General features: G+C 47.6%; 1 protein-coding gene and 2 pseudogenes across 1 annotated transcript in view; 1 reads left to right on the top strand and 2 right to left on the bottom strand.

Annotated features, from left to right (window-relative positions):
- The window catches only part of LOC111982332 (probable helicase with zinc finger domain), a 64,564-nt gene that overhangs the window by 42,503 nt on the left and 8,338 nt on the right, over nucleotides 1-13,723 (top strand). Inside the window, exons 24-31 of the mRNA XM_070433820.1 lie at nucleotides 140-191; nucleotides 1,256-1,443; nucleotides 2,935-3,157; nucleotides 3,291-3,373; nucleotides 4,092-4,593; nucleotides 9,557-9,776; nucleotides 9,950-10,556; nucleotides 13,506-13,586. Of these exons, the coding sequence (XP_070289921.1) occupies nucleotides 140-191; nucleotides 1,256-1,443; nucleotides 2,935-3,157; nucleotides 3,291-3,373; nucleotides 4,092-4,593; nucleotides 9,557-9,776; nucleotides 9,950-10,556; nucleotides 13,506-13,586 (1,956 nt within the window). The remainder of the gene's footprint in view (nucleotides 1-139; nucleotides 192-1,255; nucleotides 1,444-2,934; nucleotides 3,158-3,290; nucleotides 3,374-4,091; nucleotides 4,594-9,556; nucleotides 9,777-9,949; nucleotides 10,557-13,505; nucleotides 13,587-13,723) is intronic.
- Nucleotides 4,722-6,707, bottom strand: LOC139022709 (toll-like receptor 13; annotated as a pseudogene).
- Nucleotides 6,852-7,461, bottom strand: LOC139022708 (uncharacterized; annotated as a pseudogene).

The following is a 13,723-nucleotide window of genomic DNA, read 5'->3' as shown; positions in this document are numbered from 1 at the left end:
ACCGCTGCCTGCCCGCCTTGGAGCGAGAGCCTCGCTCGCTCTCCACTCCCTCCCTCCCTCCATCCCTCCCCCTCTTTTTCTATGGACTTCTCTCGCTCCGGCGCTTTCTAAGGATGCCTCCCTCTCTCTTCTCTTCCAGGGGAAAGGTCAACATGCGAACCACACGGAGCACTTCCCACCTGAAGGATTTGGTGAGTGTCCATCTTTTCTCTTCCTTCCGTCATCTAAGTGTTGACTTGTCTATTTGTATCTCTTTCTGGAGTCCATACAAACCGCTCACAGACAGAAACAATTACCACTGTTAGTGTCAGGGTAAACACTGCCAATGCAAACTGAAAGTCAAGAACGCTATACTCTAGCTGTATGTAGTTTGAGGGTGAAGCACTGTCCAAGTCTTTAAACTGCCATCTCTCCACAAACATACTCAGAATGTTTAACCTCTTCTCCAAAAAAAAGACCTTACGTTAGTCATAATACAGGAAGGACACCGTATTTATTCATTTTCCATTGATTGGATTCACTTCTCAATGGTTCATGTTTCACTGGGATGTGAAGATTCAAGGTTAGCGAGGTGTAGCATAGTGCACCCTACCGTGTAGGAGCGCTGTCACCGTGAATCTAGTCGCCCCGTATGGAGAAAGCACGAGGGGGGTAGGGGAGAGATGGATAGAAAGGAGGTATATTGTGCCATCACTTTAGACGGAGAGCTAGAGCGAAGAGGAGAACAGTGAGGCGTACCACGAGTACCATCATGTACCATCAGTAGGCCCAAGGCTACTGTGGCAGTTCCTATAAGAACACTGCGTGAAGTCATAATAGGGTGTGGTGTAGTCTGGGAAGACATGAAGTCAGGTTAACTGTTCTTTATCCATGACTGGGGGACAAGGAATTATACACAAACAAACATATCTTTCTAGCTAGATCATCGCAGGAGTTGTCTACATTTGAAGACCAACATGGTGCAATTGTTGCTGTGAAAACGTTGTTGTGTTAAAATTATTTTAAGACATCTTATATCCAAAGAAGTACCAATTGTTTCAAAATACAATAACATTATCTCATGGTGAAATTAGCTTGGTCCGCATAGGCACAAATAACAGAGACCAAAACAATGATTAGGTCTAGATAATAAAATCCTTCAGGAGTAGCAACAAGACTAGCCACTGCTGTAATGAGTATCACTTTAGGAGTAGCAGATCATTAGCAGATATGAACTTTTACTTTCCTCTTCTCTTCCTCCCCCAACCCTCTCCAGTTCAACCCAACCCTGCGGTGTTGATGGGCAACCCCATCCGGGCGTTCACGCCGCCCCTGGGGGGCACCCCTGGCGGCATGGGCAAGTCCCCCAGTCCCGTGCAGAGGATAGACCCCCACACGGGCGCCAGCATACTCTACGTGCCTGCCGTCTACGGGGGCAACATGGTCATGTCCATGCCACTGCCCGTAAGTATACTGCTACTGGGAATTGTAGTTTTATTGTTGAGGAAAGACTCAATGTTTTGGTTTGAATGAATGAATTTTTGTAAGTGTATTGCTTTGAGTCAGAGTTGGAAGGTGTTGAGGAACGGGTTAACTGTGTGCAGAGCATACAGCATACTGTACACCCTTATGCATATGCATAGTCGCACACACAAACTGACTTACACAGATCTTTCAGTTGGTGTCCGTTCTTGGTCTAAATGTTTATTTGAGTCAAGGAAAACAATACTTTTTTGGTTGTAACGTGATGAGTCAGTCAAAAAGAAACACGGACCCCTTATGCAATACTGCATTTAGTTCAGACTTGTCCGTTGGGCTTCGGTGTTATACCGAGTTAACGAAAACTCAGCAGCGCGTAACGATCGCTAATTGAGTGCCAAAATCCCCATAAGTTTGATTTCGACATGTTCCTTTTGTGTTTGGGCCCTCTGTCTACATTCCTCCTCTGAAAACAAGACAGAGAAAAACACGTTAATTGAGAATAATGACTTCTGTTAGTCTGAACAATTTCAGCCTGGCCCGCAGGGTGAGATTTCACACTCGTTATTCCTCGTTCAGTAATGGGAAGAAAGTCAACTCTCCATCTAACCCAATCTAGGCTGTTTATTTCCCCATTAAACCATAATGGCACATGGCTGATAGAATGAGCGTTTTTAATCAGGAGGATGATCTGGCACGGCAAATGGCTGTGTCGACACGCGGAGGGGAAGGCTGTTTTAAAAAATGATGTTCTCGTTAGATAGATGCCATCCTTTTTTATGTTGTTCACCGCAGTATTGCGTTTTTTGGGGGAACAAAGGGGATTATTTTACTATTTTCAGGGCCATTTTTCTTTATTTGAGGAGGATTTTTTTGGGGCGTATTTTTTTTGTAAGCATTTTTTTGAAGATGCTTTTATATAGGAATTTGTTTATTCTATGGACCATGCAAACAATCAGTCTTCATTCCTTTACATACCAATGCCTTTCATTTAAAAAAAAATGTACGTCTTGTGTAAATTATGGATGGATGTGCTTTGTTTAAAATGGCCTTTTTCAAAATGTTCATTGTATTTCTGCTCACTGTTGTCAGTCAGTTTACATCCACTGCAATAAAGGGATATGTTTCACTCACCAGCTGGCCTGACAGGTGGCAGAGTCCAATCCAACAACAAACTGCTCTCCATCTCAGAACCAGATTAATATTTTAACACACTGTCTGTTTCCTCCGACCTGCATCAGCCACTGTGCTTTTCACATAGACCGTCAGCACATTGCACTAGTCACTAGTGCACTAGTCTAGGCCATATTATATTTGAAATTATAAACTGGGTGGTTCGAGCCCTGAATGCTGATTGGCTGACCTGCTTCCTGTCAACCCTATCTGCTCCGACTGACTAGGCGTATTGTGTGTGTTTGATGTCTATTGATGTGTGTGCATTGATTTTATATTGACTCGTATTGATGTGGTGTCCAGTCTGTCCCCATCCAGTTGCCGTGGCCCGGCTACCAGAACCGCTTTGCCATGGACCCACGTATCATGAGCCACCAGGCGGCCATGGCCTACAACCTGAACCTGCTGCAGGCCCAGAACCGGGGCTCGCCCATCCCCTACGGCGGAGTCACACACCCCTCCCCCTTGGGCATGGGCCAGCAGACTAGTCCCGACAAAGAGCTTCAGGCTGATTCCACCAGAAACGGTGTGTAGAAAATAAGTTGTAGTACTTTAATGTGGAAATTGGTAGAAACTGTGTGAAGTCGGTGTCTTAGCACAGTAACTCAAACACAGCACAGAAGCTGAAAAAGTGTCTGCATTTTTTTTAACCCCCTCAGGTAAAATGGACGGGTGTGCAAAGTCCGAGCAGAGCCGGCTACAGACACCAGAGAGGAAGACCTCGGAGATGAAGGACAAACCGGTACGTTGTTGTTGACTCGCTCTGTAGTCACGCTGTGGGCTTAGTTAGTGCTTTATCACAATGAGAAAAAGGACTTTCAATACTCTCCATTTAAAGCCTCTATTTAGCAACAATATGATTTCAAGAAGGAGTTTTGCTCAGACATATTTAACTATTGATATAGAGCGGTTGGTTGTTTAGCAATAAAAACGACCTGTCTGTATACAACTATGGGGCAAAAGACCGGGTTGGCTTGATTGTTGACGGCATGTAAACTATATTTAGTCTCCAATGTTTATTGAAAACATAAATACATTTGCACAATCAGCACTTGTTTTCTCTCAAATACATCGTTACAATTGTTGGTTAGCGAGCTAGCAAATTTTAGCCATGTTAGCATTAACGTGACATCAGTCAAAACACAAAACAACACATGGTATCAAGAACAGGATAAAACTAGCTGAAATGAGCCACCTGCAATTCCCCACATGGCAGTTTCTTGTCATCGTTTCTATCCATCTGGCCGTCCAGAATCACAACAATACACAGACTTCTGCCCGAATGAAGCATCGTTTTCGTGACGTTGTCAGTTAACCCATTCATAGTTAATGAACTATTTAGAATTGATAAATGAATACGTATCTAAGTTAATATAGTTTAATTCATTCTGTAGAATTGCTGTATGGCTAAATGAGCAATGTGATTGTAGCCCAGCTCACACTGTGTTCAACTGCTCCAGGGAGAGTGTGATCCGGGCGGTGGCCGGAGTCTGGACTCTCAGACAGACGGACTGGGCTTCCCCAATGCCATGCTCCACCGCAAGGACAACTCGAGCCAAAGACCCCTCAACTACCACCTGGCACCTCCCAACCCGGCCTTTGCCCCCCATCCTGTGGGCCGGGCATTCCCCCCACAGTACCCCGGCGTGTCCAGGCTCCCCTTTAGGGTGCCGACCCAGCACCCAGGTGGGGGCCCGGCCATGGGCCAGCCTAACCAGCATCACTCGGCCCAGCTATCACCAGCCTACGACAGCGGCAGGCACAACCCCTCCTTCTTTGGTGGGGTCATGGCCTCCCACAGGGTTGTGCCGGAGACTGAAGAGGAGGGGCCGGAGGAGATGGGGAATTCCATGAGGTCCCAGATGGGCCACCAAGGGGGGCACCACCCGGCCCTGTCACAGCCCAGCCGAGTTAACAGCTTCGGGGAGGAGAACCAGGAAGGAGGCCTGGGAGATGGGATGGGTGAGTTCTACCTTAGAGTGTACTTTTTTTTGTCCCCTCTAACCCGGGAGGTTTATTCAAAGCAAGGGAACAATAATAACAACAAAATAGCAAACAAGAATCTGTAAATGTTGAATAATAAAAAGAAGCTATAGAAAATCGTGCTTTTTCACGTCTGTAAATATTGAATACTCTTGTGATACAGGTAGGTACAAATGTATATCTGTGTGTTGCGTTAGTCTGGACTGTGGTTCAGGAGGGGCCAGTTTGGTCCACAGACGGTCCCAGAAGGCAGGCTGCAGGGCCGTGTCCCGGGGCCAGTCCAGGTAGATTCTGGTCTGGACCATTCTAGCCAGACGGTGGTGGGCAGACAGCTGCCTATGTGGGATGTTCTCCAGGAAGACCAGGATGAGGAAGTCCCTGTGCTCCACCAGCAGACGGAGAGTGGCCAGTAGAGGCTCGCTGTGATGTTGTTTACGATGTCCTTCCCTAGCTGGAAGTCCCTGCTGTGCAGACAGAGACGTAGGAATGGAGGCCCCCTCTGTTCCAGGTTGGGCAGTAGCTGTTCCACCACCCAGCGCTTGTCTTTTCTGCTGTACGACACAAAGGCATCATAGCAGTACCTGGGGTTGGGCTTCCGCAATGCTTCCTCCAGCCAGCCTCGGGCAATGTGGAAGAGGGCCAGCTGATTGAGCAGGGCCAGCTGATTGAGCAGGACCACCAGCATGAAGAGGAGCGGGCCCCGGGAGGTGCAGAGGAACAGGAAAAATCCCAGGTTCAGGGTGCAGTTGGCATCCCAAGTATCTGCCGAAGTTCTGGATACCGTTAGCATTTTTGCATGTCAGCTCCGCTTCTCTGGCCTACAACAAGATGACCTTGACTTGTTTTTGTCTCTGGGCCCAGGTGATTAGCCAAGCATTCACAGCTGCAGTGCAGATGAGGGTCTGCGAATAGCATGTACCTCAGGCTGGTCAGGGGTTCTGGGAAGCTCTCCATCACGGTGAACTCATCGATTCGCACTGCCAGCTGCCTGAGGGAGTGCAGGTCTCCGCTCAGATACTTCTCTAGATTTAGGATTCCACAGTCGATAAGGTTCAGGCTCTCCGGCCTGGTCAGCTTGTGGAACATGATGGCCAGCCCTGGCTGCAGGTAAATGTCCAGTTCTTCCAGCTTCAGATACCTCAACTGCACAAGCCTGTTCAGGTCAGTTATGTCCATAAACTTGGCATAGAGCTTCGACTGGAAGTTAAAACTCCTGCAGGGAGGGGAAGTACTTTGCTGCGAAGTGAGACCCACACAGGAGACGCTCTGTCTTGCCCGTGAGGCTGACAGCAGTCTTGGAAGGACACAGTTTAAGGCTCGGAGTCGAAGGGCCAAGCCTGGTTTTGGGGTGCTGTCGCTGCCAATGATAATTGTCAGGTTGTACCCCACTGAGAAAATTGTGGGACGATTACAAAAATGTACGTCAGATTTACACTGCTCTCTGACTCACTGGAGAAAGTTTCCTAAATCTATATTCTTTAGGGAAGTAAGGTGGATTAATGCATGAGCTTCGATGTGTACAACTGTGTTATCTTCCAGTGTTAGGGTCTCCAAGCTTCGCAGGCCATAGAAAATGTGCTTGGTAATCTGTGAGATCTTGTTACCACTAGGAACCTCAATTGACCACGTCCATTAAATGTAAAGTCAACAATAGTGGTGATTTGATTGATTGCCAAATCCAGCCGCTCCAAATGTGTGAAACAGAACTGCTGAGATGTTTGGCATGTTGAAGACTTTCAGAGACTGTGTCTTCAGCCAGGTGATGGGTCCCTTTTTGAGTGTCACGAAGAACACCAAGCTCAGCTTTGTCAAAAAGGGAAACCCATCTTGGTGACATTCTTCAAATAATGTATCAAACTCAAGTTTATGCTGGCATGAAATCCAAAGCCAACAGGAATGATCGTCTTTATACCCAAGCAGTTTCTGACTGCAGATGTGGTGTAGTTCCTGAATTTACAGTGATCAAATTCAAGTTGTGTGATTGAGAGTTTGAAAACCGTCTCACAACCTGACTCGAAGGAAATGCTTTTCCCTTCAGGGAAAATAACCTAATCTGTTAATACCAGGCTGCAGAAGCTGTTTCTGTACCTCATTGATAGCGGGTAAATACAGAGATGAGATGTTTTCAAAGCATTTGAATGCTCCTTTTTCTAAATGTCGTGCATTAGGGAATGTAAAACAAAACGCCTCTTGAAGACGATAGAAATAAGGAAGCTCAAGAACAGCTCTTTTTTGTTTCAAAGCAGTTCTGGTGTCTCAATTACTATCCCGTCTGATGTAAAGTCCAGGCTCGTCAATGACTGTGACATATTGCCAATCCTACAAAACAAATCAGAGAGCTCCTGTGTACAGGTGTTGACTTTGAGTTTCTTCAGATCCCTCCCAATGCGTCTGGTGCCATCACCGAAAGCCTATAGTTATTAATAGACAGTTCCTCCAGGTTAGTCAGGTTAGTAAAGGTGTTGGATAGAAGTAATGAATTGTAACACTTACTGCAGTACAGAGTTTCTTCACCCTGGACAGGCCCTTGGCAGGTCTCAGGAAGAATCGTGGGCAGACAGCCCTGTATGTAAAGCCTCTTGAGGTTGTCAAATCGAGGCAGAGCGCCAGACTGCAGGACAGAACCTCCTCTTATCTCAAGACAGAGGGCATGGTAGTTTGACGGAATGATGGCGAGGTTGAGGTCGCATACATCCCAGCTCTTGGGACTGAGGTTGCCATATGGGCAGTTAGGGTCAATGAACTCCCAATAGTCTTCTCATAGAGGATACAGTTGTTACTCAACCAACCCCAGGAACCAACAATCCAAGCTGCAAATAGTCCAAACTGGACACCGAGCAGGCTCATCTTTCTTGTAAAGTAGACACTGGTTCAATAGAAAGAGGTGATGTTCACTTGATAGTTTGTCCAAGGAAATAAATGTCTTCTCCAGAACATTTCTTGTCATTCAGTGACAAATAAAGGCCTGCGTGCAAAGAAGGAAGCTCCTTTTTCCAATGGGACGAGACGTTGGTGAGATGACTTGTCCAGTGGAATGACCTGGAGTTATTTCACTGCTGTGTTGTAGCTGTGTGCATCTCCTCTTGATCTATTTACTGTATACATGTATAGCTTTTGCTGCAGCTCTGCAATCTTTTCCTAGTCTGTTTTTTGAGTGGTTTTGCCCGAGAGGCTCTGGGGCACAGATAAGGTTATTATTGGTCACCTCGTTTTAACTTCCTTTTCTTCAGAATCTCTGAGGTGGTGGTAGTAGTAGTGGGTGTGTGGTCTATCTTTGACATGCAACAGTCTGAGGTCACATTTGCATAACCAATGGTTCTGGACACTTCAGTGAGTGCCTCCTGTTGTTGTGGGAGATCTAGTCATCAGTGTTGCCCCTCACTTTTTGTTTAAAGTTGAGGCTAGTATCAATTTCACACAGTTGTACAAAGGTCACGTAATTAGCTATAGGGAAACAACCTTTTTGGACTTTGAAGGGTTCAAGTCACGGTTAATCCAGAGAAAATAGTGTTTGACAGAAATTCTTTATTTGAAATGGCTTTCTGAAAACAACTTACAAATTATCCACAAATTGAGGCCTCCCGAGTGGTGCAGTGCCTTAGACCACTGCATCACAATGCTAGCTGTGCCAATAGAGATCCTGGTTCGAGTCCAGGCTCTGTCGCAGCCGGACTCGACCGGGAGATCCATAGGGCGGCGCACAATTGGCCCAGCGTCGTCCGGGTTAGGGGAGGGTTTGGCTGGCTGGGATGTCCTTCTCCCTGTCGGGCTTTAGCGAGTCCTGTTGCGGACCGGGCGCATGCACGTTGCCATGGTCGCATGCACGTTGCCATGGTCGCCAGGTGTACGATGTTTCCTCCGACACATTGGTGTGTCTGACTTCCGGCTTAAGCGAGCAGTGTGTCAAGAAGTAGTGCGGCTTGGCTTGGTCGTGCATCGGAGGAAGCACGGCTCTCGACCTTTGCCTCTCCCGAGTCCATACGGGATGGGACAAGACTGTAACTACCAATTGGATGCCACAATTAAAAAATATATATATTTTTTTAATAATAAAAAAATTAAATGTATTTACTAATTGAACACAACAATAAACTTATTGAAATAGTGCTACACTGTCGACCTGAAACTATCAAAAAATATGTATTCAACCATTCTCTGAAAGGGGAAGTTCAGTAAAGGGTGTTCCTGTTGATAAAATGCAATGCATTTTGGCATGAAGGCTTATTTTTACTTTCCATTCGAGTGACTGAATTACAGTACAGTTTGCAAAACATTTCAGAAAAACTAAACGGCTACCAACCTTATAGGGGCCAGGGGGAAACTTCCAAGTTCTTTTTCTCCCAGAAAGAATAACCTTACACTGTCAACCTTACACTTTCACATCAGCCATTCTCTGAGGAAAGGGAAAGTTTAAAAGGTGTTTGTTTGTTAATAAAACCCAACACATCGTGACACTACAGCATTCATCTGGGTTTAATTGCGCAGACATATATTGAAATGATTCTCAGTCTGAACATCTTTTGTAGTTCCTGTTTTCTCTTTGTTTCACACACCTTGGTTGGGCTGTGAGGTAGCGACTGTAGGCCTTGTTTTTAATCTGAGACTTTGACCGGGTCCAGAAACAACCTCTTGTCACCACAACTTTCATATCTAAAGACATTCGGACAGGCCTAGGTTTAAGCAATCTGGTGATGACCTCCAAGTCTTCCAATGCTTCTACCTAGGCAAATACCACTCAAACTATCGTTTGGGATTTGTTTCATTAGTCCACTGTTGATACAGTCTCAAAATATTTTGCATGTCAGCAATTACTCTTTCAAGATATAGAACTTACAAAATACAGCAAGTGTCACAGTATGATGCTTTTTGCAGCAACAAAATGTACCAACCCATTATAATCTAACAATCTTGCTCTCTTCTCCTCCCTCTTTCCCTACAACAGACCCCCTAGCTCTGGAGGCCCTGAGCCAGCAGGCGCGGCTGGGCCAGTGGGGTGAGCCCGGGCCCTTCCTCCAGGGCGGTGTGGCCTTCCCTCTGCCCCAGCAGCTGGCCCATCTGGCCCAGCCCGGCCTAGCCCGCTTCCCCCCTCAGCTGCTGGCACGGGCCAACTGGAGGATGAGCGCCGGTATGGAGGACGAGGCTGGCGGACCGCCTTTCACCAGGTAACCTTCAGGGCCGCGAACGGCTTTCCCTTTGTCTTCTTTCTCTCTCCCTCGCGCTCTCTTTCGCACTATATCTCTGGCGGTTTCTCCTCTCTCTTGACCTCTTACCCCCTCTCTTTCTACTGATTTGACTCCCTTTGGATATTAAGGGTATGTATCGGTCTTCTCTGTAGGTTCCCAGGCCTCCTGCGAGAGATGCCCCCCCAGGATCAGCCCGATCCCAGGGACCTGGCAGAGATGCAGCCCCCTCCCCAATCCCGCCTGCTCCAATACCGCCAGGTCCAGTCCCGCTCCCCAGGAGACCCCTCCTCCCCCTCATCTGCAACCTCCAACCACACCGGCCCCTTCCCCCCTGGCCCCTATCCTGGCCGAGACCCCACCAGTCACGAGCTGGACCTCCTCAATAACCCGGGTCTCCAGCAGCACCCGGGGAACCAGCTCTACAACCCCAACGCCTACCCCCACCAGCTGGGCCACTCTACTACCCCGCCCCCGCAAGTCAAGTACCTCCTCCAGGAGGCCCAGTGGCCTCACGGCGGAGCTGGCGTTGCTCAGAACCACATGCTGGCCCAGGGCCAGGGCTTCCCCTACGGGCTGCCCGTCATGGCCCACCCCAGTAGACAGGAGCAGGTCCACCTCATGCAGCTCCACCACCAGCACCACCACCAGCAGCAGCACCACCAACAGCAGCAGCAGCAGGGTCAAGGCCCAGGCCAGGAGCCCTACCACCCCCTCTCCCCCAGAACAACAGGTGCCACCGCCCTTCACAATGTAGAAGAGGTAAGAACCATGCTCCATCCGTGTGTGTGTGTGTGTAAAGAATAGAGTTGCTGTGACTAGTATGCCCGGTCTGTCACCGTTACTAGTATGCCCTGTCTGTTACAGTTTTGTGCTACAGTATATACTGTCTTTTCACCTCATTTCCAATGCTATGTTTTAACACGGACGGGTACATGCAAATGTATTTCAAGATTTTAATACAGAATTTTTTTTTTAATTTTTTTTTCTCACCATGCCAACATCACAGGAAATGGAAGCTATGCCTTTCTGACTTTCTGTAATTGTCTGTTTGACCTAAAAATGACTGAGAGAAATGTACCAGCTAAAGCGCAGCATATTGCTCAAAGCTCTCCGTAGGAAAATAGTTTCCTTACCGTTGCCTCAACGTTGCTAACTTTGTCGGAGTAGAAAGTTATAGCCAGGTGACTGAGGACAGGAGATGCTAGGGAATAGCATAAAGGATTCCCGTGGGTGAAGGTGTGGTCCAGGGTTTGGGTCCTGGAGAGCTACAGTGGGTTGTTTATCAGGCACCAAACGGAAGAAAACTGACATTTTCATTTCCCAGTGCTTAATGTTTTAAAACCTTTTCCCGTTGCATGCCCTAATGAACACGACCCCAGACCTTTGGTCCTACCCAGCTGGGTCAGACCACAGAGTGAATAAGCAGCACTCTCCATCTCACTTATGTGTTATTGTCTAGCCTGTTCGATAACGTGGCAGCCCAGTTGACCTCGTGGCATTTTCCTTTATTAGATTTTAACAGGAAATTAACGTTATTGGAAGACTTTGCTCTTTTTGGATGCCAATATTGGGCTGAAAGGGATATTCGCCCACCGTGTATCCAGTGTTTGTGCTGCATTCATTTAGCTGTGGTGCTGCGCCATGCCTGAAAATATACAGGTGTGTGTGTATATATACCAAATTTACATAGTATTTTATATATACACTGCTCAAAAAAATAAAGGGAACACTTAAACAACACAATGTAACTCCAAGTCAATCACACTTCTGTGAAATCAAACGGTCCACTAGAGCAACACTGATTGACAATACATTTCACATGCTGTTGTGCAAATGAAGAAACACAGGTGGAAATTATAGCCATTGATAATTGTGTGTGATTTGTGTCAGCACATTCAACTATTAAGAAAAAAGTATTTAATAGAATATTTCATTCATTCAGATCTAGGATGTGTTATTTTAGTGTTCCCTTTATTTTTTGGAGCAGTGTATGTGTGTATATATATATATATATATATATATATAACACCCCCTTTTCTCCCCAATTTCCAATTAGTATTAGTCTTGTCTCATCGCTACAACTCCCGTACGGACTCGGGAGAGGCGAAGGTTGAGAGCCGTGACATCCTCCGAAACACAACCCAGCCAAGCCGCTTCTTGACACACGCCTGCTTAACCCGGAACCAGCCGCACCAATGTGTCAGAGGAAACACCGTACACCTGACCACCGTGTCAGGTGTGCATGTGCCCGGCCCGCACACGAAATCGCTAGTGCGCGATGAGACAAAGAACATCCCTGCCAAACCCTCCCCTAACCCGGGACGACGCTGACTCAAACCAGGATCTCTAGTGGCACACGCCTTAGACCACTGCACCACTCGGGAGGTCGACATACTTTTGATAATTTGTCCAGGTGCAACGCCGTTCTTAAGGTTATTTAGGTCTTTTGTCGCTGTGGTCCACCTTCCTGATCACGAAAACAGCGCGCGTTCTCAAGACGTGGCTAGTCAGACCTGGAGAGACAGCACACCACTCACCCCTCATAGTCAAGTCTCAACACTGCACTAGTCAAGTCTCACCCCCCCCCCCCCCCCCCCCCCCCCCAAAAAAACAAACATGTTTTGGTGAGATAATTAAATTTCTTCCCAATTCCGTGATATCCAATACAATATTTCTCATCCGCGCAACCCCCAACATGTTCGGGAGAGGTGAAGGTCGAGTCATGAGTCCTCCGAAACATGACCCGGAAGCCAGCCGCACCAATGTGTCGGAGGAATCACCGTTCAACTGGCCCGCCACAAGGAGTCGCTAGAGTGCGATGAGCCAAGGAGAAACCTCCACCGGTAAAACCCTCCCCTAACCTGGACGACACTGGGCCAATTGTGTGCTGCCCTATGGGACCCCCGGTCACGGCCGAACCCCAGGCTGTAGTGACGCCGCAACACTGAGATGCAGTGCTTTAGACCGCTACTCCACTCGGGAGGCCCAATTTACTGTCATCCTGAACATTTAGCATTTTCACTTGGCTTAAAAGTACATTTGGAAGAAAGTCCTTTTGGAAAATCACCTGAGCTGACCGTATGTTCCAACAAAAAAAAATGTTGTCCCCCCCCAATGCGACTAACATTTCCAGAGAAGAAAGGGTCTCTCACAAGGTGTTGGGTCTAACACTGTCACTCCACAAAAGGCTCATCTCACCACAGTCATCAACACCTCTGGATGGTGTTCTGGTCTAAGGGCTGTTCTGTTTTCATACCACTGTCCAATTTTGGAAACGGGTGTTTTCTCAACTGCTCTTCAGAAGGCTCAGCCTGTCCCCTCACGTGGCTCTCATCCCGTCTTATTGGTGTTCTCATGAGTTTTCCAGGGTTTTTATCATGATTCCCTGCATGTTCCCAGCTTACGGGAACTGTAATGGGTACTCTGGCAGAAGAGTGAATGTGTTGTGTAAGTGAAATGAGAACGTTGTGGAATGGATTCACTCACACCTGCTGTTACTAGTTGACAAATAAGAGGAGCGCTGAGGAGGGATGTTGTGATACCTACAGCAATGACATGGCACTGTGAGGAAAGGAATAGGGATGATCTCTCAATGTACCATGGGTGATTTAGATTGACCTATATTGTCTTTTTGTTTTTTTCTCTCTATCCCACCTTGTCTCCTTTCTGTATCACACCTGTCTGTTATTTTCTGTCTCCCTCTTTTAGTATGAACCCAGGGGTCCCGGGCGGCCCCTCTACCAGCGGCGGATCTCCTCCAGCTACCCAGACGAGGGATCCCCCGCCAACGCCGCCGCCATGGCCGCAATGGCCCAGCAGCAGCCACAGCCCTGCCCGGCAGACCCCCAGGAGCACCCCCACCAACACCCCCACCAACACACTCACCAACACCCCCACGCCCCCTACGGCTACCCACCGCCCGAGCT

Source organism: Salvelinus sp. IW2-2015, linkage group LG21, assembly GCF_002910315.2.
Source record: "Salvelinus sp. IW2-2015 linkage group LG21, ASM291031v2, whole genome shotgun sequence".
In the NCBI taxonomy this organism is placed as follows: Eukaryota; Metazoa; Chordata; class Actinopteri; order Salmoniformes; family Salmonidae; genus Salvelinus; species Salvelinus sp. IW2-2015.
This window is presented reverse-complemented; position numbering and strand designations above follow the sequence as displayed.